The sequence below is a fragment of the Mobula hypostoma genome, chromosome 27, assembly GCF_963921235.1.
Source record: "Mobula hypostoma chromosome 27, sMobHyp1.1, whole genome shotgun sequence".
Taxonomy (NCBI): Eukaryota; Metazoa; Chordata; class Chondrichthyes; order Myliobatiformes; family Myliobatidae; genus Mobula; species Mobula hypostoma.
This window is the reverse complement of record NC_086123.1, coordinates 3,343,227-3,365,532: the sequence shown is the minus strand read 5'-3', so window position 1 is coordinate 3,365,532 and position 22,306 is coordinate 3,343,227. Positions and strand designations below refer to the sequence as shown.

At 39.3% G+C, this 22,306-nt stretch overlaps 1 protein-coding gene across 7 annotated transcripts in view; it reads right to left on the bottom strand.

The window, feature by feature from the left end:
- The window catches only part of cita (citron rho-interacting serine/threonine kinase a), a 228,091-nt gene that overhangs the window by 157,610 nt on the left and 48,175 nt on the right, over window positions 1-22,306 (bottom strand). For all 7 annotated transcript variants that reach the window (XM_063034066.1, XM_063034067.1, XM_063034065.1 and 4 more), the window contains exons 7-9: window positions 18,891-18,984; window positions 8,708-8,911; window positions 4,051-4,204 (exon numbers count right to left, since the gene is read on the bottom strand). In XM_063034066.1, the coding sequence (XP_062890136.1) occupies window positions 4,051-4,204; window positions 8,708-8,911; window positions 18,891-18,984 (452 nt within the window). The remainder of the gene's footprint in view (window positions 1-4,050; window positions 4,205-8,707; window positions 8,912-18,890; window positions 18,985-22,306) is intronic.

The following is a 22,306-nucleotide window of genomic DNA, read 5'->3' as shown; positions in this document are numbered from 1 at the left end:
TAGTCAATAATAATCACCAGAATTCTAGAACACAGATGACAAGGAATTTCTTTAATGAAATGGTAGTTAATCTGTGGAATTCATTGTCACAAACGGTGGTGGAGACCAAGTCATTGGGTTTATTTAAAGTAGAGGTTGATAGGTTCCTGATTCGTAAGGGCATCAAAGGTTACAGGAGAATGGGGTTGAGAAGGATAATAAATTAGCCATGATTGTTGGCAGAGCAGACTCAATGGGCTGAATGGCCTAATTCTGCTCCTATCCTATAGTCTAATATCATGTGGGGGATTTGACACAGAATTTCAATAGGTGGCTGGATTCCATTTTGGTAACAATAGTTATTGCCCGGTGTTTTTAAAACGTACATCTTATCAGCCAGTGTCAAAATGTCACCTTGCTCTTGTTGTATCAGCATCAGGCATATAGGCTGCTTTATTTGCTGAGGAGTTGCAAACAGAACTGAACATTACACAATCAATGCACATTACATTTATAGGCTTACAATGGGAAAAAGTCTTCGATGAAGCACCTGAAGGCAGCTGTGCTTAGAACGCAATAATATCTTAGGGCTGAGGTGTCTGGAGGCTGGGATGATAACAACATCAGCTTTTTTCGTGCAAGATATAATTGAAATGTTTTCCCTTTGATACCCATTGATTTCAGTTTTATTAAGACTCCTTGATAGCACACATGGTCAAATGTCAAAGGCTGCTGTCTCAACTCACCTCCAGGACACAAATAGTCTAATGAAAGCTAAGCGGTGAGTAAGCTCTGTTTGATGGCATGTCAATGTTAGTTTTCTTCACTTTGTTGAGAGTAAACTTAATGCGTAATAATTAGCTAGATTACTTTTATGAAAGGATCATACCTGGGCAATGTCAGAATAGTAACTATACACTAACAGACTGGCATGAGCAGCAGCTGAAGCAATGTCTTTAGACCTACAGCTTAGATGGTGTCAGGTCCTGGAGCTCTTGCTATATCCAGTACTCACAGCTGTTTCTTGTTATTATATGAAATTAATTGAATTGAGTGGAGACTGGCTTCTGTGATAGTGGAATAGTCAGGAGGAAGACGAGAGGGATCATCTATTCAGTAGCTCTGGCTGCATATGACAGTAAACGCTACAATGTTTTCTTTAGCACTCATGCTGGGCCTCACCATAGTTGAGAATTTGGATGCTTTTGGAAGATCCTCCTCACGTTAGCTATTTAATTGTCTGTAACTGTCTGTGACTAGAGTAGTAGGACAAGAGATTTGATCTGATCTGTCAATTGGGAGTTTGCTTCGTTCTGTGTTTTGAAAATTGATTCTGATTTGCTTCAAGGTGGAAAGCATAGGAGGGATGACAGGGGCAAGTTCTTTACACAGAGTGGTGAGTGCTTGGAATGCCCTGCCAAGGGTGGTGGTAACAGCAGATACATTAGGGGCATTTAAGAAACTCTTAAATAGGCATATGGATAAATTCTAAAAAATGGAGGGCTGTGTGGGAGGAAAGGGTTAGATTGATCTTAGAGTAGGTTAAAAGGTCAGCACAACATTGTGGGCTGAAGGGCCTGTACTGTGCTGTAATGGTCTATGCTTAAGGTAGTTCTGTATTTACCAGGCTGCCACCTCATCATTTTTAGGTGCACTTGATATTGCACCTGGCAAGCCCTTCAGTACTATTCACTGGATGAGGGTAAATTCCCTACCCTCATAGCAAAGGCAAAGTGAGCAGTATGCTAAGCCATGAGGTTACAGATTGTAGTAGTGTATATTACTACTGCTGTATAAGGCCCAGAAGGGAAAATTGGTTTATTATTGTCTTCACCTGTACCAAGGTACTGCTTGTATTTTGTTTTGCATGCATACAGATAATTTTATTACAACAGTGCATTAAGACAGTACAAGAAAAGGCAGTGCAAGTAGACAAAAAGGTGCAAGGACATAATGAGGTAGAATCCATTTTATTGTTCTACGGAACCATTCTATAGTCTTATAACAGCATGACAGAAGCAGTCCTTCAGCTGGGTGGTACGTGCTTTCAGGTTTTTGTATCTCCTGCCCTATGGGAGGGGGGATAAGAGGGAACGTCCAGGGTGGGTGAGGTCTGACTATGCTGGCTGCTCTACCGAGGAGCATAGGCAGATTCCATTAAGGAAGGCTAGTTTCCATGATGAGCTGAGCTGTACCACAACTCCCTCCGGTTTCTTGCGCTCTCAAGTAGAGCAGTTGCCATACCAAACCACGATGCATCCCGATAGAATGCTTTCTATGGAGCATCGATTATAAAGTGGTGAGAGTCAAAGACAACATACAAGATTTCTTTAGGAAGTAGAGGCACTGGTGAGTTTTCTTGGCTGTGATATCTATGTGATTGGACCAGGACAGGCTGTTGGTGATGTACCCTCCTGGAAAACGGAAGCTCTCAACCCTCTCAACTTCAGCACCATTGCTATAAACAGGGGTGTATGCATCACCCCTCTTCCTGAAGTCAATGACCAGACCTTTTGCTTTGCTGACATTGAGGTAAAGATTGTAGTCATGACACCTACCACTAGGCTCTCCAACTCCTTCCTATATTCCAAAGCATCACCATTTTAGATTTGGCCCAGCATAGTGGTGCACAACTTAAACATCATCTATAAAATTGCCAGTGACAACAGTGACAAGTCAGGACTAGTCCTGATGAAGGGTCTCGGCCTGAAACGTCGACTGTGCTTCTTCCTATGGATACTGCCTGGCCTGCTGCGTTCCACCAGCATGTTGTGTGTGTTAACTGATTGTGGATTACAGGTAGGAGAAGTTGGAAAAACACACACCTGTTGTCATTAAGGGGTCAATGGTGGGTACGGCAAACAGCTTTAATATATCAGAGGATCTATCCTGGGTCCAACACGTCAATGCAATCACAAAGAAACCATGGCAGCAGCTCTACTGCTTTGAGGAGATTTGCTACGTTACCAAAAGCTCTTACAAATTTCTACAAATGTACAGTGGAGAGCATTCTGTCTGATTGCATCACAGCCTGGCATGGAGACTCAATGCACGGGATTACGAGAGACTGCAGAGGGTTATAGACTCAGCCAGTTCCATCATGGGTACAACCCTCCCACCAGAAGATATCTTCAAGAGGCAGTGTCTCAAGACAGCAGCATCCATCATTCAGGACTGTCATCATCCAGAATATGCTCTTATCTTGCTCCTACCATCAAGAGGTACAGGAACCTGAAGACCCAAACTCAACAATTCAGAAATGGCATCTTAACCTCCACCATCAAATTTCTGAACAATCCATGAATAATATCTCAATATTCAGTTTCTTCCTTTTATTTGTAATTGATAGATTTTTGTCTTTGAACTGTACTACTGCCCCAAAACAACAAATTTCATGTCACATCAGTGATAATAAATCTGACTGGCAAACTTGTAGATGGAGCAGAACCCAGCCATGTGATTGTTAGTGAGCAACATAATGCAGCCATGTGGAGTACCAAAGTGGGGAATAATCATGGCAGAGGTATTGCTCGCAATCCTTAACTCTTGTGGTCTGTTCGCACATATCCATTAAAACATTGAAACGTACAGAGAAATGCATCATTTTGTATCAAATCAAATCAATGACGATTGTGCTGGGCAGCCCGTAAGTTTTGTTTTGCTTCCAGCACCAACATAGCATGCCCACAACCCACAATTCACTATTCCTAACCATAGGTTTTTGGATTCTGGGAGGAAATCAGGGCACCCGAAGGAAACCCGTGCGGTTATGTGGGGGATGTATAAACTCCTCACAGACTGTGGCAGGAGTTGCACCCCCAAGTTCACAGCTAGCACTGTAAAGTATTGCACTAACCACCGTGCCATTGTGCCACTCTGTTGCTCTGTCCTGTACCATTGCCCTTTACTGTTGTTCTTTGGCCAACACATCATCAAACCATTATGTAGATCGTCCAGTTTTTATTATATCTTTGCATATGCACACTGCACAGTGAGAGGGAATTTAGTCAATATACAGAACTGTATCAAATAAAGTCAGGATAATTATACAATTCAATAAAGATAACTTACTGTGCCTGATATTGTTCCAGTTGATGTTTGTAAAAAATGAGTGGCAGATGAGTCCTTCATAATTCAAACGCTCCTTAGCTTTACACAGCAGACTTTGCACCAAATCTAGAAACTCCTTACTTGTTTTACGCTCGTCTGGAAATTTCAGAGATCTCTATGATAAGAGAACATCATGAACATATCATTAAAAACTCTATCACTTGACTAAGGGAGATTACTAGCCAGGAAACATGCATAATAAGCTCCTCTTTAAATCATATTGATCAGGAGAAAGAGGTCACAGATCTACTGTAATATCTCTAGTCAGGTTATTTATGGTAACACTTTCACAACTTTAAATGTCCCATCCATCACCAAGTTTACTCAAGGCAGGTCAAGAACAATGCCCATGAATATTCAATTTTATTTTGTGGATATTTGATATGTAAATATCCCTTTTATCAGGAGGTATGAGGTTAGAGCTGAAGTCAAAGTTGGGGGTGGCATGGTAACATAGCAGTTTGCACATCGCTTTACAGTCCCAGCGACCACCACTGTCTGTAAACAGTTTGTACGTTCTCCCCATGACTATGTGGGTTTCCTCCCACATTACAAAAACATACAGGTTAGGGTCAGTAAGTTGTGGGCATGCTATGTTATTGCCAGAAGCATAGTGACACTTGCGGGGCTGACCCCAGCACAATCTTTGGAGTGTGTTGTTCGTTGACACAAAACAACACATTTCACTCTATGTTTCGATGTACATGTCACAAATAAAGCTCATCTCTGAGATAGCCGTGATTTTATTGAATGAAGGAGCATGCAGTGTGGGCCAAATGGTCTACTCTTGCTTCTGTTTCTTTTATCTTCATCTGTTCTTCTCATTTTCCTCCAGGGAATGGTGGGTGTACCACGTAAACCAGTCAATCAAATGTCTCATTTAAAGAATGGCACGGCTTCATTTGCTTTGGATTTCTAAACATAAATGTAAATTCGAAGAACTATTTTTCCATCTTCATGTTACAGAGCAATCCACCCTGAAGAACACAATGCGAGTGACTGGTGCTTATAACCCTTCCAGTTTAATCTTTTACGTTCCATTTTTTTTAAACCCAGAGGTTAGTTAAAAGTCTCCTGTATGGAACATATTGGATTTTTCAGTGAATATCTCACATTGATGACCTCTTCCTGTGAGTGGAAGTAATTTCTCTGCATTCATTAACAAAATTATTCATAATTTTAAAGACTTTTAGATCACCCACTTAACAGAAGGGCAAGCCAACTGGTGTCTTGATCTTATTTACTGCTCAATAATATCATACCTGATCTAACCTGGGCCTCCACCACTAATTTCTTGCTCTCTCCTTTCTATTTCCAATGCCTGCCAATTTTCATTTTGAATATTTTAATGACTTTGCCTCCATAGCTTTCTTGGATAGGAAATTCCAAAGATCCAAAGAGAAATTCCTCTTAAACAGGAGACCCTCCCAAATTCTGAGACTATGCTCCTTAGTTATCCCTATTAGGATAAATGGACTCTCAGCCCCTCAAATCAAAAATCTGCAGAAGGTAGAATTCTATTATTTCAATAAAATCCTCTCTCATTTCTCTATATCCCAATGACTTGAGTCCCAACCTTATCAACCTTTCTTCATATATCATCTCCCTCACCCAAGGAATCAACCTCTTGACTCTTGAATTTTCTCTGTATTGCCTGTAATACAAGCAGGCCCTTCCTTAAACAGAGGTCAAAGCCCTCAACAATATTCAAGGTGCTGCCTCACCAGTTACCTGTAAAGCTGCATTAAACCCTTGCAATAAATTCCAACATTCCTTTAGTTTTCCCCATATGCCAAGAGATTATGTTGCATGTCCAGGTCCGCAGATCCCTTCATACTATTTGAATAATAATTTGTTTTTTCATTTTTCCTTCATGGTGAATAATCTTATATTCTCCCACATTATATCCCATCTTCCAACTACATGCTTAGTGTCCTCAGAATTTATAAGCTCACCTGTCTTTGTATCATCAGGAAATCTGGCACCCTCATCCATTGATTCTGCATGATTGTCTTATGATTTTCTAACTGACCTGGTATTACCTACTTAATAAAGGATTCAAGCATTTCCCAATGACAAATGGAAGGTTATCTGGCCTATAATTTCCTGCTTTCTATTTCTCTCCTTTCTTGAATACAGATGTTACAGATGTAGTTTTCTATTCCTCTGGGATGCACCAGAATCCAAGGAATCTTGAAATATTACAACCAATGCATCCACATTTCCTGAAGCCATTTCCTTTAAGACCCCAGGAGGCAGTCTATTAAGCATTCATTTCATCCCTCTCTATTGCCTCGTGATTATCTACTACTAATGGGGTATTTTTAGTGTCTTCTATCATGAAAACAAATCCAAAGTAATCATATAGTATCTCTGTCATTTTTCTCTGTCCATTATCAATTCTTCATACTCATCCTCTAAGGAATCAAATTTTACTTTAACTACTCTTTTATTTCTTATATATCTGCAGAAAATCTTACTATTTACTTTTATCTTAGTTGTAAGTTTATGCTCATAATCAAGTATTCTCTATATTTTTTGTAGTGATCCTCTGTTGGATTCTAAAATAAGGAATCCCAATTCATTCAGCCTTCTTTTTTCAAGAGAATAGATACCTGTCCTGTTCATGTCTACCCTCTCCAGTTCCTCATTTCCTTTCCTATAATCTAGCAATCAAGATTATATGTAGTTCACCAACTGTGATCTAAGGTTCGGAAGAGGTCTGATACAAATTCTCTGCTTTTCATAGTAGAGATGCATAGCACAAAAAACAGCTCTGACCCACGCTGACCATTTATACTCATCCTCCTGCCGCCCACCTACAATACAGATCATTAACAGTAGCTATTTAATCTATCAACCAAAATGTCTTTGGCATATGGGTGGAAATTGGAACATCCTGGGGAAGCCGACATGTTCACAGGCAGCATGCGCTAACTCCACAGACAGCGCTCAAGATCTGTACTGAACCCAGTTCTCTAGGACTGAGAACCAAGTGTTCACTGTACTGCTCAATTTTCTCCTTGCACAAATAAACCATTTATTTCTGCAGGGAAATGTGATTCCTCGGATGTAAATCATTGACATTAATTGTGAACAGCAATAGTCCTAACAAATAAACTTGTGGAACTCCACTGTCCACCATCTTCCACAACAAATAGCCATCCACTGTTTGCTTTCTATCTTGAAAGCTGCTACCAATATACAGTAATCTGCTATTTGTTCCCTAATCCTGCAATCTCCAATATTATTCGTTAGTCAGTCATGGGTACTTTATCAAAGGATTTGAAAATATAAGTAAATCATATCAACTATATTATCTACTTGGTTATCTCCTGAAGAAATTCAAAAAGTTAATCAAACAAGATTTTTCCTTTTGAAATCCAGACTGACTATTCATTATTCAACTTAACATTTCTAAATGTTCTTCAACGTTACAGAATTTATTGGAAAAGATTCCATTCCCCCCCCACCAATATTAAGCTGAATTGTCTACAAGAATTCTACCCTTTCCTTCAATATAGTTATTGTCATAGTTATCTAATATCCATTAACACTACAGCTTGTGCTAATAAATTATTAAATTTCTATATTAATACCACATCTACCTTTTCCCAGATACTTTTAAAATGCATGGATGCAGTTCATCTGGAGCAGCAATTTCATCCTACTGGCATCTGATTCACATTTAAAATTACTATACTTTCTCTTTAAAATGTCTTGTTTTATTATTCATCTCATTGTCCAACCATGCCTAACTGTTATGCAGCAAGCTGGTGCATCACAGCAACACAGTTTCAATCTTGACCAAGGGCACTGTCTGTGTAGTTTGCACATTTTCCATACGACCACAAGTGTTTTCCCCAGAAGCTCTGTTTCCTCCTACATCCCAAAAACATGCAGGTTGGTTGCTATAAATTATTTGTGTGTACATTCAATGGAAAAAAAGTTTAAGTGCAAAATGCAAACACAGGGGAGAACCTCTGGTCAAAGGACAAGGATTAACTTTATTTATCATATACATTAGCATGCATTGGGAATTTGCTGTGGTGTGTTGGTACAACAGGTAACAAAAAAGGAACAACATTCAACAAGTATAAATAATTATATGTAAATAAACTTAGAGATACGGATAGCGAATAAAATGTGCATTAACACAATCACATATTTACAGTGTAAACAGCATTATAAAAAGTGATTTTAAGTGGTTGCAGTGCAGTGGCTGAGGCGATAGAGGGGTTGGAGGGGGGCTAATTAGAATAGTTGATCAGATTAACTGCCTGGGGGAAGAAGTGTAGAGAAGATAGCCAGAATGACATTATAACTGGAAATATTTTGATCCAACATCCAAGTTACAGCTGATGGAAACATTTTGCTCATGATGAACCAACGAGCCTTTATTTGACAACTCTCACATATTTAAGGAAAAGGGCAGGAATTCACTGGTTGGCGAAGTACACAGAATTCAACTCATTGTGTCATTAGGACCAACAGAAAGACACTTTTTAAAGCACAAATACAGTGCAATCCATCTAAATATAAAGCTTTTAAACCAGTATGTTTTAATAAAAAATGAAGCAAACAATAAACACATAAGATACTGAAAGACAGCACAAACCTGGAAATTTTTGATGTTGCTGATAGTTTTGACTGATGTTCCCTCAACAAATGGCGATCTCCCATAAATCATTTCATAAGCAATCACTCCCAATGACCACCAGTCACATTCTACACCATATGAAGAACATCCATCTCCATTCATCACAGTTAATACTTCGGGAGCCATGAAATCTGGTGTGCCAAATGGCAACTTTGAGCTCACCTATTAGAGATACAAAGGAAAATATACATGGATTCAAATAATTAGGTAGGCATATTCTTTTTACTCTTCATTATTGTAAAAACTATTAAGTGGTGGTTGGTTTAATACTGCAGATAGTTAATTAACACTGGGTAATGAAATAAAGAGATCATGTTTACATTACACAATAAGTTTGCTGGGTGACACCAGAATAGTATCTGTCTTTAAAAAACAACAACATTGAAAGTACTCTAATTAAAAAATTTGGAATTGCAGTCAAGCGTCAGTAATGGTTTTTATACACAGTAATAGATGACAAACATAACTTGGATAATAAATGCAATTTATTTTGAATACTTAAAACTATACCTCAAGAGTTACTATCAATCCACCATTCTTACATCTTCCCCAGTGACAGTTTATTAACACATCTCTAACTCCAAAAGATTAAAATTTACACAGTAAATTGCTCATCATACAGTAATTTTAAAAAAACAGCATTTTGATCCAAGATTTTGAGTTAATCTGAAAGAAAACTAGATGAAACAGGGATTCTTTCAAATGTGACTAAAGACACTGTACTTGAAGACATTTTAGTACCATTTGTCAACAGCTACAACATAAAAACCATCAAAATAGGCTGATCTGAAGTCAGTAATGCTGAAGCAATTTGGAGGTTAATGTTATCAAGAGATTTCATTGAATCAAGTGAATTTATTTCAGGACATCTCAATGCTGGCCAAAAAAACAGCAATTGAGACTAATCTGAGCTCCTATCCCTCAGCCTGTATCTTAGTAGTGCCAGAAGTTCATTTTTAATTTCAGGCCCAATCATCATTTGGGCTCCCACTCCACTTCCATTCCCAAACCATCAACTCACAACGCTCTAACAATCCCATCTGATGCTTGATATTCATACTCTTCTCCTACCTATCTAGGCTACTTATAATTTAGTACACACTATTAAATCCGTGCATCGCCTTCACTGCACAAAAAGAAACAACAGAGTAGCCAACCCTGCCTCATAACAAAACTTCTGTAACCCTGGCAATATCTTTGTAAATTCCCCTGAACCCTCTCCTAATGTTTTCACCCATTTCCTGCACACCTATTGAAATACAATGCTTTATCTGGCCCTAACTGATATTTTAAATAGTTCCCACATGCCATCTTCAGGACAAAAATAAGGTGATCCAAAAGGCATTAATTCTAAGGTTTTCTGTTCACTTACATTTCTTAGCTTCCTATCATATTTACACTATGCCTTGGCATTATTTTGTTATCTGAACTACACTCTACACTGTATTCACAGCAAATCTAGTCCAGCAAGTTGGACACAACACATTCTTAATAAATGCTAGTTGGCATTTATCAACCTGTGCCTTTCTAAATGATTTCTTCTTGCTCTTCAGTTTCTTCCAATAATTTTGCTACCACCAGTGTTAGCATCAGTTGCATGTAATTACTCTTTCTATCATTTTCTTCCTCAAACAGTGGTGCAATGGTATTAACATTTTAATCCTCAAATACCCCATAACTGAGGAGCCTAAAACTAAAAGACAGATTTTTGGTGAGAGTAAGGAAGCTTAGAGAGGATCTGATAAAGAACCTTTTCTGAGGGTGGTTGGAATCTGTAATGTACTGCCTGGGTGGCTGGTGCTAGGATCTATTCAGACATTTAAGTGATATCTGGATGAGCAGTTGAATCACCACGAGTAGATGGTTAAAGACCTAGTGCTAGTAAAACGGGATTAGTACAGTCAGGGTACTTGACAGTTGGGGTGGTGAGTTGGGGGCCTGTTTCTGTGCTATGTGACTCTATGACGAGATTAGCCAGAAAGGATCAGAAAAATAGTGGAAGGTATTTCCTATTCTCTCCCTTGTTTATTTTAACTGTCCAGGATCTATTTCATCCATGCATGGCATATGTGAAGTGCAGTAATATTCTTTCACTTTACTCATAAACACATTAACAATTCAATGTCTTCCTCCTTCGCCTCAATGTTTGCATCATTCCCCCTTCTTATGAACACAGATGTCTGGCATTAATTTAGAAGTTATCCTCCACCTTCACACACTGGTTAACCTTTTGATTTCTCATAGACCTTACACTTCACTACCCACCGGTTCTTCAGGTTTTCACTGATGTTATTTGATAATTTTTTTTGATGCAGTTTGTTTATCTTACTGATTTTCTTTATTATAATTTTACCACTGTCCGAATATACCCTATGGTACTGAGGCCACAATTCCTTTCACAAACCTGATTGTCTTTCATTTTTTTACCCTCTATGGTCCTCAAAATCCAAAGAGGGCCCTAGATTTAGGACCTCTGTCTTTCCATGGTTGAAGATACTGTATACTCAGTGGCTATCTGATTAGATACACCTGCTCATTATATAACTAATCAGCCAATCATGGGGCAGCAAATCAATGCATGATGCCATGCAGACGAGGTCAAGAAGTTCCACCATTGTTCAGAATGGGGAATAAATGTGATCTAAGTGACTTTGACTATGGAATAATTTTTGTGCTAGACAGAGTGATTTGAGTAGGTCAGAAACTGCTGACTAGAGATCTCTTATGCACACTGTTAGAGTGAGTTTTTTTGGGCAAATGATTCATTTACACTTAAATGACTTTGGCCACCAGACTTCTATTTGACAAAGTACTGTGGACTGAGTCCACACCAATGCGCTTCCGAAAAAGGTGTGAATACCAGATGCTTCTGGCGCTGTAGTTTGACCAGATACTGTAGTTTCGAAGACAGTATTATCTATATTTTATAAATATTAATTGTCTTCTATGCTAGCACGTAAAATGCCAATAAATGTATTGTGGATTTAACTTGCATTCCTAAAGGCTGTGGATACCAACCCAGACATGTTGGCGTCGGAAGGAAAGGATGAAGTCCGAAGGTGTGATGTTTTGTAGGTAGCTCCAAAAGGAAGCATTGTTTGTAACTTTTTAAGTAGTGATTGCCTTTGTGTTTAGCATATAAATATCGAGCCCACATTGGGCTAGCAGACCTTTCTACCGAAAGCGTCTCCATCCGTATGATGCCTGCTGTACTTTGTTGTGTCGAATAAGGAAGCTGCTTTGTATCTACCAGTGACTCTGTCTCTCCAGTGATTTCATCCACGTTTCAACACACACGTCTCCAGAGTTTAGAGGATGGTGCAAAAAAGCAAAAAAAACATCCAGTGAGTAGCAGCTTTGTGGGTGAAAACACCTTGTAGGAGCCAGGCATCTGTGTTCTATCGGCATTGTATTCTGTATTGTGTGTTTATTAGGGTAACTAGTCACGTGGGTGAGGGTGTGGTAAAAATGAAGGGAATAAGTTACATATTCATGTTTTGTTCTGGGTAGTTTGATTCTGGGTGCCATATCTTTTGTGGACCATTTAATTACATAGTATGCATTTTTTTTTGCATAACTATATGTGTGCTCACCATCTTGAATGTGCCTGTGCCTTGTGCTGTGTATGTTTTGCAACTTGACCCCAGAGGAATGCCATTTCATTTGGCTGTATTCACATATGGCTGAATAATAATTAAACTTGAATTTGATTTGAATTAACTTCGCTTAATTTCATCGCTACGAGATTGTATGTTTTGTTAGTTGCTAGTATAGAATTGAATACATTTCTTTAACTTTTTGAAACATTACTATTGGGTTGATTGGAGGGCACGTTATACAAGCTAACTACCCATGTGGTTGCCAGCAGCAGCATTCTTTATTCGAGATGCCACTACATAACTTGTTAAGTGAGAGATCAGAGGAGAATGGCCAGACTGGTTCTACCTGACAAGAAGGGACCAATAACTCAAATAACCATGCTCTACAACAGTGGCGTGCAGAAGAGCATTTCTGAACGTACAATACATCAAACTCAAATTATTCGAGTTGCCACTACATTCTGTCAACAAAAGAATTCAGCAGTTATACTGAACAAACATTGACATTGGGAGGTGTCTGCGAAATTAGAAGCACCACAGCCAGGAGTAGCTTGTGGCAAGTAACGACCTTTAGTTGATTCATACTGTGTGTCTGGGATTGGAACACAGTTTTGAATGGTCATTGCAGACAGTAAGCTCAGTAGTGTGGTGGTTGCCTAAGAGTTCAGCGCTACGTTCTGTTGAAGTGCGAAATATTGAATGCCGTTGTTTTGTCTGGTTCGTGCACTTGGAAAACACCACGAATGAAGCTGGAAGCAGAGACCTTGAAGTCAGAACTAAAAGAAAAAATATTTATCAAGCTACAGGGCATGCTCTGACTATATATAAAAGCTGATGATTTTCAGGATGACACACACCCTGAAGACAATTTGTCTAATGTGTGTGCAGCAGGTTCTATTGCTAGCAGAGTGTCCCATGCATCTGATACTTCGGCATGCAGTAGAACGGAGGCTGCTTTAGCTGAGTTATGTGCAAGGCAACAAATATTAAGGGAACATTCATTGGAAAAACAGGCAGAATACCTTCAGAGAAGCCAGGAGCACCTATAAAGAAAGATGGAACAGTTTAATTTTCAAGAAGAAATTGTAACCAAGATGGTCAAAGTGAAAGCGCTGAAGGCATCAAGTTATGTGGGTGCTAAACGTGCTCCAACAGGACAGTTCTATGGTGTGAATTACTATGCTGACAAGGAACAGAAAATACAACATACTCTGTCAATGTGGATATATTTGTTCCTCAAATGTCTAAGCTAAGGGTTTGGACCCCAAGGGGTAGTTCAGGGTGTTCACTCTCAGCCTGCACCAATGAGGCACTCTAAACCAATGCTATACCCAATAGCACAAGGTGCTTCTGAGGACAGTACGGTGACACTCGTGTTTCAGATGATAGAAATCTAAGTAGTGTGCTGGAGCCCACAAGGGCATGAAAGGAAGTAACAAGCTTATTGGTGCAACAATACATTCCATTTCTGCATAAAAGAGAGATCCAAATCTTCAATGGCGATTCATTACAGTATCACTCACGTGAGGTCTTTCAAGAATAGCATCAAAAGCAAGACTGATGATTATGGCAACTATCTCTATTTTCTCAAATAGCTCACTGGAGGTTACCTAGGGTGCTACTCAAAAGTTGCTAGTGAGCCAGCATGGAGCAAGGTTATCTAAGGCCAAAGCTTTACTATAGAACATTTTGGTGACAAACAGAAAATTGCTGTGGGCTGAATGGAAAAGGCTTCTTGGCCATACTGTATCTCAAATCAGAAGACATGAAAGCTCTTGAAGACTACTGTCTTTTTCTTAGAGGTTGTTGCAATGCCATGGGAGAAGTGCAGTACATGCATGAGCAAGGTATACCTGCTAATATAACAATTATAGTAAATAAATTGTCCTATATACTTAGGGATAAATGGAGAAGTGTGAACTGCAGAAAAAAGCACAACCATAAGATTACTTTCACTGACATTGTTGATTTTATTGAAATGCAAGAAAAGATTGCTACACTCAGTGTTTGGGAATTAACAAGATGCTACATCACTGACAGTAAGCAAAGGTGTGAACAAAACCAAGTCACAAATTTGTTCTAAAGCTAAAAGATGCAGCTTTGCCACTACTGTGGCTACGGTGAAAAGTGAAGCTAAAGCTGAGCTGAGAAGTGATGAAAAGTGGTTTCCAGCAGTGGCATTTTTTTTTTTGATCGAGCTGCTTCTACATGCCTTGGTAATGAGAGCAGTCAGAGGAGAATGGCCAGACTAGTTCTACCTGAAAGGAAGGTGCGAGTAACTCAAATAACCATACTGTACAACAGTGGTATGCAGAGGAGCATTTCTTAATGTGCAATACATCAAACCTTGAAGACCACACAGGGGTCCACTCCTGTTCTTGATAAAGTTTGGCCACTGAGTGCAATTTACTTTAGAATCTGATCCCACTGTTATCAAATCTAGCAGGTCTGTGCTTCAAGAAACCAATTTGTATAGTAATGGAAAGACTGAAAGAGGATGTATGGAACAAGCAGCCAGAACATGGGGGTAGATGCAAGTACAACTATGACATATATAAAAAGGCATTTGGATATGTGCATGGAGGGGAAAAGTTAAGAGGAACATGGACCAAATGCAAACAAGTCAGATTCAGTTAGATAGGCATCTTGGTCAGCATGGGTGAGTTGAGCCAGAGGGCCATGCTATATAACTTAATGAATCGCTGGTATATTCCAACAGTAAACAAAATCAATATTCATAAAGTGACATTTGTGGCTGCCTTTTCTCATAAAGTAGGGGTGAAAACAAAAACAAAAAATCACTTTTGTCTTTATAGTTACTATATCACTGCCAAGAATCTTGGGGTTTTCAGTGAGTCAGTATGCTGGTTCTTCAAATCTAAAAATTTATGTGATGGAAAACTTGGGGAGATTGTTACATCACTTCATTTTCCCAAATGTAACTCAATGCTGTTCGAGTTACCAATAGTTTTCATGAAAAAGCAATTTTAGCACCAAAAACATGATGCAGCATAGGCCATGAATAAAGACCTTCTTTCTAAGCTTCCTGGACAACCTATACAATATAAATCTATTGGTAGTGTGACAGACATTGATGAGGCTGTACATTTTTCTGTTTAATTTTTAAACTCTGTCACCATCTGACATGCAAAATCCTGAACTAAAAGAAGGAACTCTAATCGTGCTACTCAGGAAATCAGATCCACCAATCCTATGCCACTGCACAAGATTAATCAGCTAAAAAATTACTGCCACATGTAACTAAAGCTCCAGTAATCACTGGTAGTGGGGAAAATGTCTTTTATCATTATACCAATTATCCCAATTGTTCAATCTTTTCAACTGAAATTACTTCAATTTAGCTTTGCTGTGAGCATTGACAAGGTTGACAAGGACAATCATTAAGAGTTGAAACTCAATACTTTTGGAATGGTCAGCTATATGTTGGTTGCTCAGGAGAGGGGAAGAATGCTGAAGCACTTCAATGCAGAAGTAAATTTGAATAGGTATATTTGAATAGATAGAGCTATATTAAATGCAGTTTTATTTTCCATGTGTGTTTAAAATAAGTTACGTAATTTTAATCCTCAGATATAATTAATGGAAAGTTATGTACACAAGTTAGATTTAATGTCATTTATAAGAAGTGTTATAAAACCTGGCTGTATGGAAATAAATGCAAAGGTCATGATAGCAGGCATAATAACCCAAGCAACATTGGATACTGCAGCTGGTTCTAGATTTTAAAAAAAGCTATTAAGGCTTAATCAAGTTTCATATTCAAAGAAGCAATCTGATGTATTGCCATAAACTGAGAAAAAATCATTACAGAAATCGCAGAATCTCCTAAAGGTCCACTTTCTTCTTTGAGAAAAATATTATTATTCCATTTATATGGTGAGAACAGTTTTACTCCTTATGAACAACACGATATTTTTACAAGTGCTGAAGTGCAAAACTGAATGCCATATAGAGATGGGAGAAATTATTTATAAGAAGCAGTACATTAAATAGGAAAAAGTAGATGGAAATCACTGTTTCAGCTGGAAGAGGTGTTGTGATGGGCACAGAAGAGATTAAAGGGCAGACATAGCAGCTCCTGTGTTTTCCTGGAACAGTGGAGAGGATGTGGTGAAATGGATGAGTAAATAAGACAAGCATGATGCAAATGGTCCCATTGGAATGCTAAAAGGGGAGGGAAAATGTGTTTGTACTGCTTTCAATACTCACAGTGTAGTCTCCTCTACAATGGAGAAACTCAACCCAACTGAAAAACCAGTAGCAGATTGCAAAGATAAACCCAAGTTACCTTTTACCAATATTTTACTTTAATACGTTAGTTACCTATTACTTTAATTCTTCTTCCCACTCTGACACTTCTTCCATTGTCTTCATTGTTAGAACAAAATCAAGTGTAAGCTTGAGGAATGGTGTCTCATTTTCAATTAGGCAAGTTGTAACTGTTCCATTTTGACACTGAATTTAAAATTTTCAGATTATCAGCCATTCTGTTTATGTCAGAATGAGTTCGTTCTGATGAAAGATCATCAAACCATAACATTAACTTTTGAGCTTCTTGCTGCTTAAGTTGTTAGGTATTTTCTGGATTCTCTGCAATTGCTGATTTTTGTCGCACACCCTCACTTCTGCCCCTCTGACCCTCAGCACAGGTGCCCCTCAGGGCTGTGTACTAAGCCCCCTCCTTTACTGTCTGCATTCTCATGACTGTGTCACCACCCACAGCTCCAATCTGCTAATTAAATTTGCTGACGACACTACACTGATTGGCCTAATTTCAAATAATAATGAGGCAGCCTACAGAAAAGAAGTCATCACCCTGACACAGTAGTGTCAAGAAAACAACCTCTTCCTCAATGTCGCAAAAACAAAGGAGCTGGTTGTGGATTACAGGAGGAATGGAGATGGGCTAACCCCTATTGACATCAATGGATCTGGGGTTGAGAGGGTAAACAGCTTCAAGTTCCTCGGCATAAACATCACCGAGGACCTCATGTGTTCTGTACACACCAGCTGTGTGGTGAAAAAGGCACAGCGCCTCTTTCACTTCAATCGGTTGAGGAAGTTTGGTATAGGGTCCCCAAATCCTAAGATCTTTCCACAGGGGCACAGCTGAGAGCATCCTGACTGGCTGTATCACTGCCTGGTATGCGACTGTACTTCCCTCAATCGCAGGACCCTGCAGAGAGTGGTGCGGACAGCCCAGCGCATCTGTAGATGTGAACTTCCCACTATTCAGGACATTTACAAAGACAGGTGTGTAAAAACGGCCTGAAGGATCACTGGAGACCTGAGTCACCCCAACAACAAACTGTTCCAGTTGCTACCATCCAGGAAACAGTACCACAGCCATAAAAGCCAGGAGCAACAGGCTCCGGGACAGCTTCTTCCACCAGGCCATCAGACTGATTAATTCATGCTGATACAATTGTATTTCTATGTTATATTGACTATCCTATTGTACACACTATTTATTATAATTTACTATAAATTGCACATTTAGATGGAGACGTAACAAAGATTTTTACTCCTCATGCATATGAAGAATGTAAGTAATAAAGTCAATTCAATTCAATTCTTTCATTGTTTTTTTCACGTCACAGACCACAACAGCACAGAAAAAGGTCCTTCGGCATATCTGGTTTGTCCCATCATCCTGCACCTGCACCATAGCCCTCCGTACCCCTCCTAATCACGTACCTATCCAAACTTCTCTAAAATGTTGAAATTGCATCCGTATCAACAACTTCCAATGGCATCTTGTTCCACACTAACTAAACACTCTGAGTGAAGGAGCTCTCCCTCATGTTCCTCATAAATATTTCACCTTTCAGCCTTAACCCGTCACCTTTAATTCTAGTCTCAACCAACCCCAGTAGAAAATGCCAGCTTTTTTTTTTTACCCTATCTATACCCCTCATAATTTCATATATCTCTGTCAAATCTCCCCCCAATCTCCCACACTCCACGGAATAAAGTCCTAATCTATTCAAATTTCCCCATCACCCAGGTTAAGTTTCCTCTGATCTCAGGTTTCTCCTCCAGATAGATAGCTTGAATTACCTTCACCCTCACTCAGTCGGCATCACCAGTTTTGAGTGATTCAGTCTCTCATCTCCACATTCAGTCTTTCCAATCTTTACTATGTTTTGTGTCCCCCCCCCCTCCAATTTTCTGCAACTTGAAAACAGGGGTAATTTTAAAATGTTTTCATTCTGATGAAAGCCCAGCAGCCCAAACCATTAACTCTGTTTCTCTCACAAATTCTGATTGACTTGCTGAGTATTTCCAGTATTGGTAATAATTGCTAAATGGAAGCAGTCTTTAATTTTACTGGAGAGTTGATCTTTAGGTTAAAAAAGGTGTTCAGTTCAAACTAATCCCCATCTATCTCTTACAAGATTCCATAAAAGCATAAAAATGCACAAATCCTCATGCTGTACTTGGATATACAGGCTATCACCCTGGTGTACTTCATTATCAACATGCAGGCTATCTTTAGCATTCTGGGCTCTTTGTCATACCGTTTTGTTTGCTGTCAGTTTGGCTGCTGATCCAAAATCGGCCAATTTGATGTGTCCTGTTCGGTCAATAAGAATATTCTCTGGCTTGATATCTCTGACAAGACAGAAGCAAATAAATCACTCTATCAAATGACAGTACTAGTACACCATGGTGCAATTTAAAGATTACTATTATTAATGGGCAATTAATAAAAGTGTCATTATAAGTTATTGATTATATTCTCATCTGAGTCAGCATGTTGTAGATTCAAGTCACGTTACAACACTTGAGCACATAAACATATGAAAACAAGAGACAGAAACAGGAGCAAGCATATAACAGATTAACAGGCAGTAATGTCCCAACTTTAGCGGCATTGTCCTTCTATAGCACAAGGCTCAAATATTTAATAATGGTAATTATACTTAAACAAACAAGCTTACTCAACAGACAGTGAAATGAAACGTAGCACAAAACTAATCTATGATTATTTTGAAGTGTGGAAATGCCAAGTGGTCTTATAAAAAGGGACATAAAAAGACATCCACTATTTGAAACTTCAGTTGACTTTGTCTTTGGACACAATTCTGCTATTCTTCTATTATCTGACCTCCTATGGTATCCAATTAAACTCAACTGAACACAATCCTGTGAGAGAACTGAATTCTACATTAACCAGAATTAATCTTAACCTCTGGCTGATTAAGAAAACAGAACATTCATGCATGTTGAAACAGATTTTCATAAATGTACCATGGAGGCAGCTGAGAGATGGAAGGGCCTGGGGAGTGATGAATGATTAAAGTTTGTTGTCTGGTAGCAGTAGGAATAAGATCTCACTAGTATCTGTGAGACAGAGAGCAGTGGGGGTGAAATGGAGTGGTATCAGAAAAGATAGGGGCTGGGGATGATAGCTCTATAGATGTAATGCTACAGAAAAGATAGGGGCTGGGGATGATAGCTCTATAGATGTAATGCTACAGAAAAGATAGGGGCTGGGGATGATAGCTCTATAGATGTAATGCTACAGAAAAGATAGGGCTGGGGATGATAGCTCTATAGATGTAATGCTACAGAAAAGATAGGGGCTGGGGATGATAGCTCTATAGATGTAATGCTACAGAAAAGATAGGGGCTGGGGATGATAGCTCTATAGATGTAATGCTACAGAAAAGATAGGGGCTGGGGATGATAGCTCTATAGATGTAATGCTACAGAAAAGATAGGGGCTGGGGATGATAGCTCTATAGATGTAATGCTACAGAAAAGATAGGGGCTGGGGATGATAGCTCTATAGATGTAATGCTACAGAAAAGATAGGGGCTGGGGATGATAGCTCTATAGATGTAATGCTACAGAAAAGATAGGGGCTGGGGATGATAGTTCTATAGATGTAATGCTACAGAAAAGATAGGGGCTGGGGATGATAGCTCTATAGATGTAATGCTACAGAAAAGATAGGGGCTGGGGATGATAGCTCTATAGATGTAATGCTACAGAAAAGATAGGGGCTGGGGATGATAGCTCTATAGATGTAATGCTACAGAAAAGATAGGGGCTGGGGATGATAGCTCTGTAGATGTAATGCTACAGAAAAGATAGGGGCTGGGGATGATAGCTCTATAGATGTAATGCTACAGAAAAGATAGGGGCTGGGGATGATAGTTCTATAGGTGTAATGCTACAGAAAAGATAGGGGCTGGGGATGATAGCTCTATAGATGTAATGCTACAGAAAAGATAGGGGCTGGGGATGATAGTTCTATAGGCGTAATGCTACAGAAAAGATAGACTGATACATATTGGGAAAAGAAATGCAAGTACCTTTGGAAACATACTGTTACCTCATTTGACAGGACCCAACAGGGAACCAATTTGCCACAATGCCCTTGAACTTAGGAGTCCAAAGTCTCACAGGGACATATCCCATTTAAAAAATGGAATCAACCTGGACTGTGAGCTACTGTGCATAGCAATGAATTGATCATCTCAAATCACTGCATGGCCTATATACAGTGAGCTACTAAGGCAATGTGCAGTGGCTGCTTGAGGGCTAAGTTGGATCGGCTGGAACGAGTAGTACAGACTCAGAGGTGGTGAGCATGTGGAGCAAGAGACACTAATGTGAACCGACAGCACTTCCTCCATGTATTGATAAGCCACCCACATTCATAATGGAAACTGATGTGTTGCCATAATTTTGTTTGATTCTACAACTCTTCCCAGCTCAAAGACTTGTGGTACAAACCCAACAAATGGAAAAATCTCCAGCCTACAGAGAGCTGTGCAACCTTGCTGGGAAGAGATCCCCGATTTCCATCACAGCCAAGATGAGGTTAGAAACCAAAACATATGGATCCAGCAGGCTCACTTCTCTGATGTTGCCATTCGCTAGTAACAGCCCATATTCAACATGCTGTCCATATTGCAGGCCTAAGCCCTGCATCTTGATGGTCATCCAGTACACTGCTGTCCGCTGTCCATCCAATTCCATTCTCTAAAGGCAGCCATTGCACATTGAATCAGTGGCCCAATCCACAAGAAGCTGCGCAGCTATATGATTATTCATTGTTGCAGAAGCGCCAGCAGGAAAGCTCTCAAACAGGTTCCCAATATTTCTGCTACAGCAGTGGGAAGAACAGGCTTTGCACCAGGTTTTAGGGGCAACCATGTCATCAATAATGGATTAGTATAAAGTGCTATCATGACCCCTTTTAGTGCTGATTTCATTAATGCACTCATTGCTGGGAAATCGTCCTGAATATTCAATAAGGCACCATTGTTATGAACAGTGAATGCATTTGAGAAATTGCCCCTCAAAACATTAAAGCAGTTTGTACCAGTTATCCTAGTAAAAGCACCAAGGAATGCAAACCACATTGCAAGGTTACAGTTAGGCAAGTATTCAAGAATAATAGCTTTCTCAAGAGAAGACAACTATGGGGAATAGGGCAAATTGGAGTAGAAAGGATTGAAGCTGAGTCATGAGAATATCACAGAAAGTGGTGCAAGGGCAACAAAAGATATGTAGGGCTAACTAAATAAAGCATGGAAAACACATCCTAAATCAATCTGTTAACTAGATAATTCTGCAAATAGCTGCATCACCTGGGCAACCCTGGCTGCTTCTTATCTATTGCTCACCCACTCTGCAGCTTGATCTATTTTCTAATTCTCCCGGTATCAATGAAGTCTCTTTAACTTATAAACATCGTCTGTTTCTATTTCCATAGAAGCCTTGCCCCATCCCACTTCACCTCACTGCCCCATTTAAAAACTACATGGGATGCTTTTGCTTTACAAATAAAAGTCAACATTCTGGGAGAGAGACTACATCATACTTCTCTATTTTCAGCATGATGTACTCCTTGACATTTATAAAGACCTCAAGTATTGATCTTTCATTTGACTTCTGTTGTTATATACTTTAAAAGAGC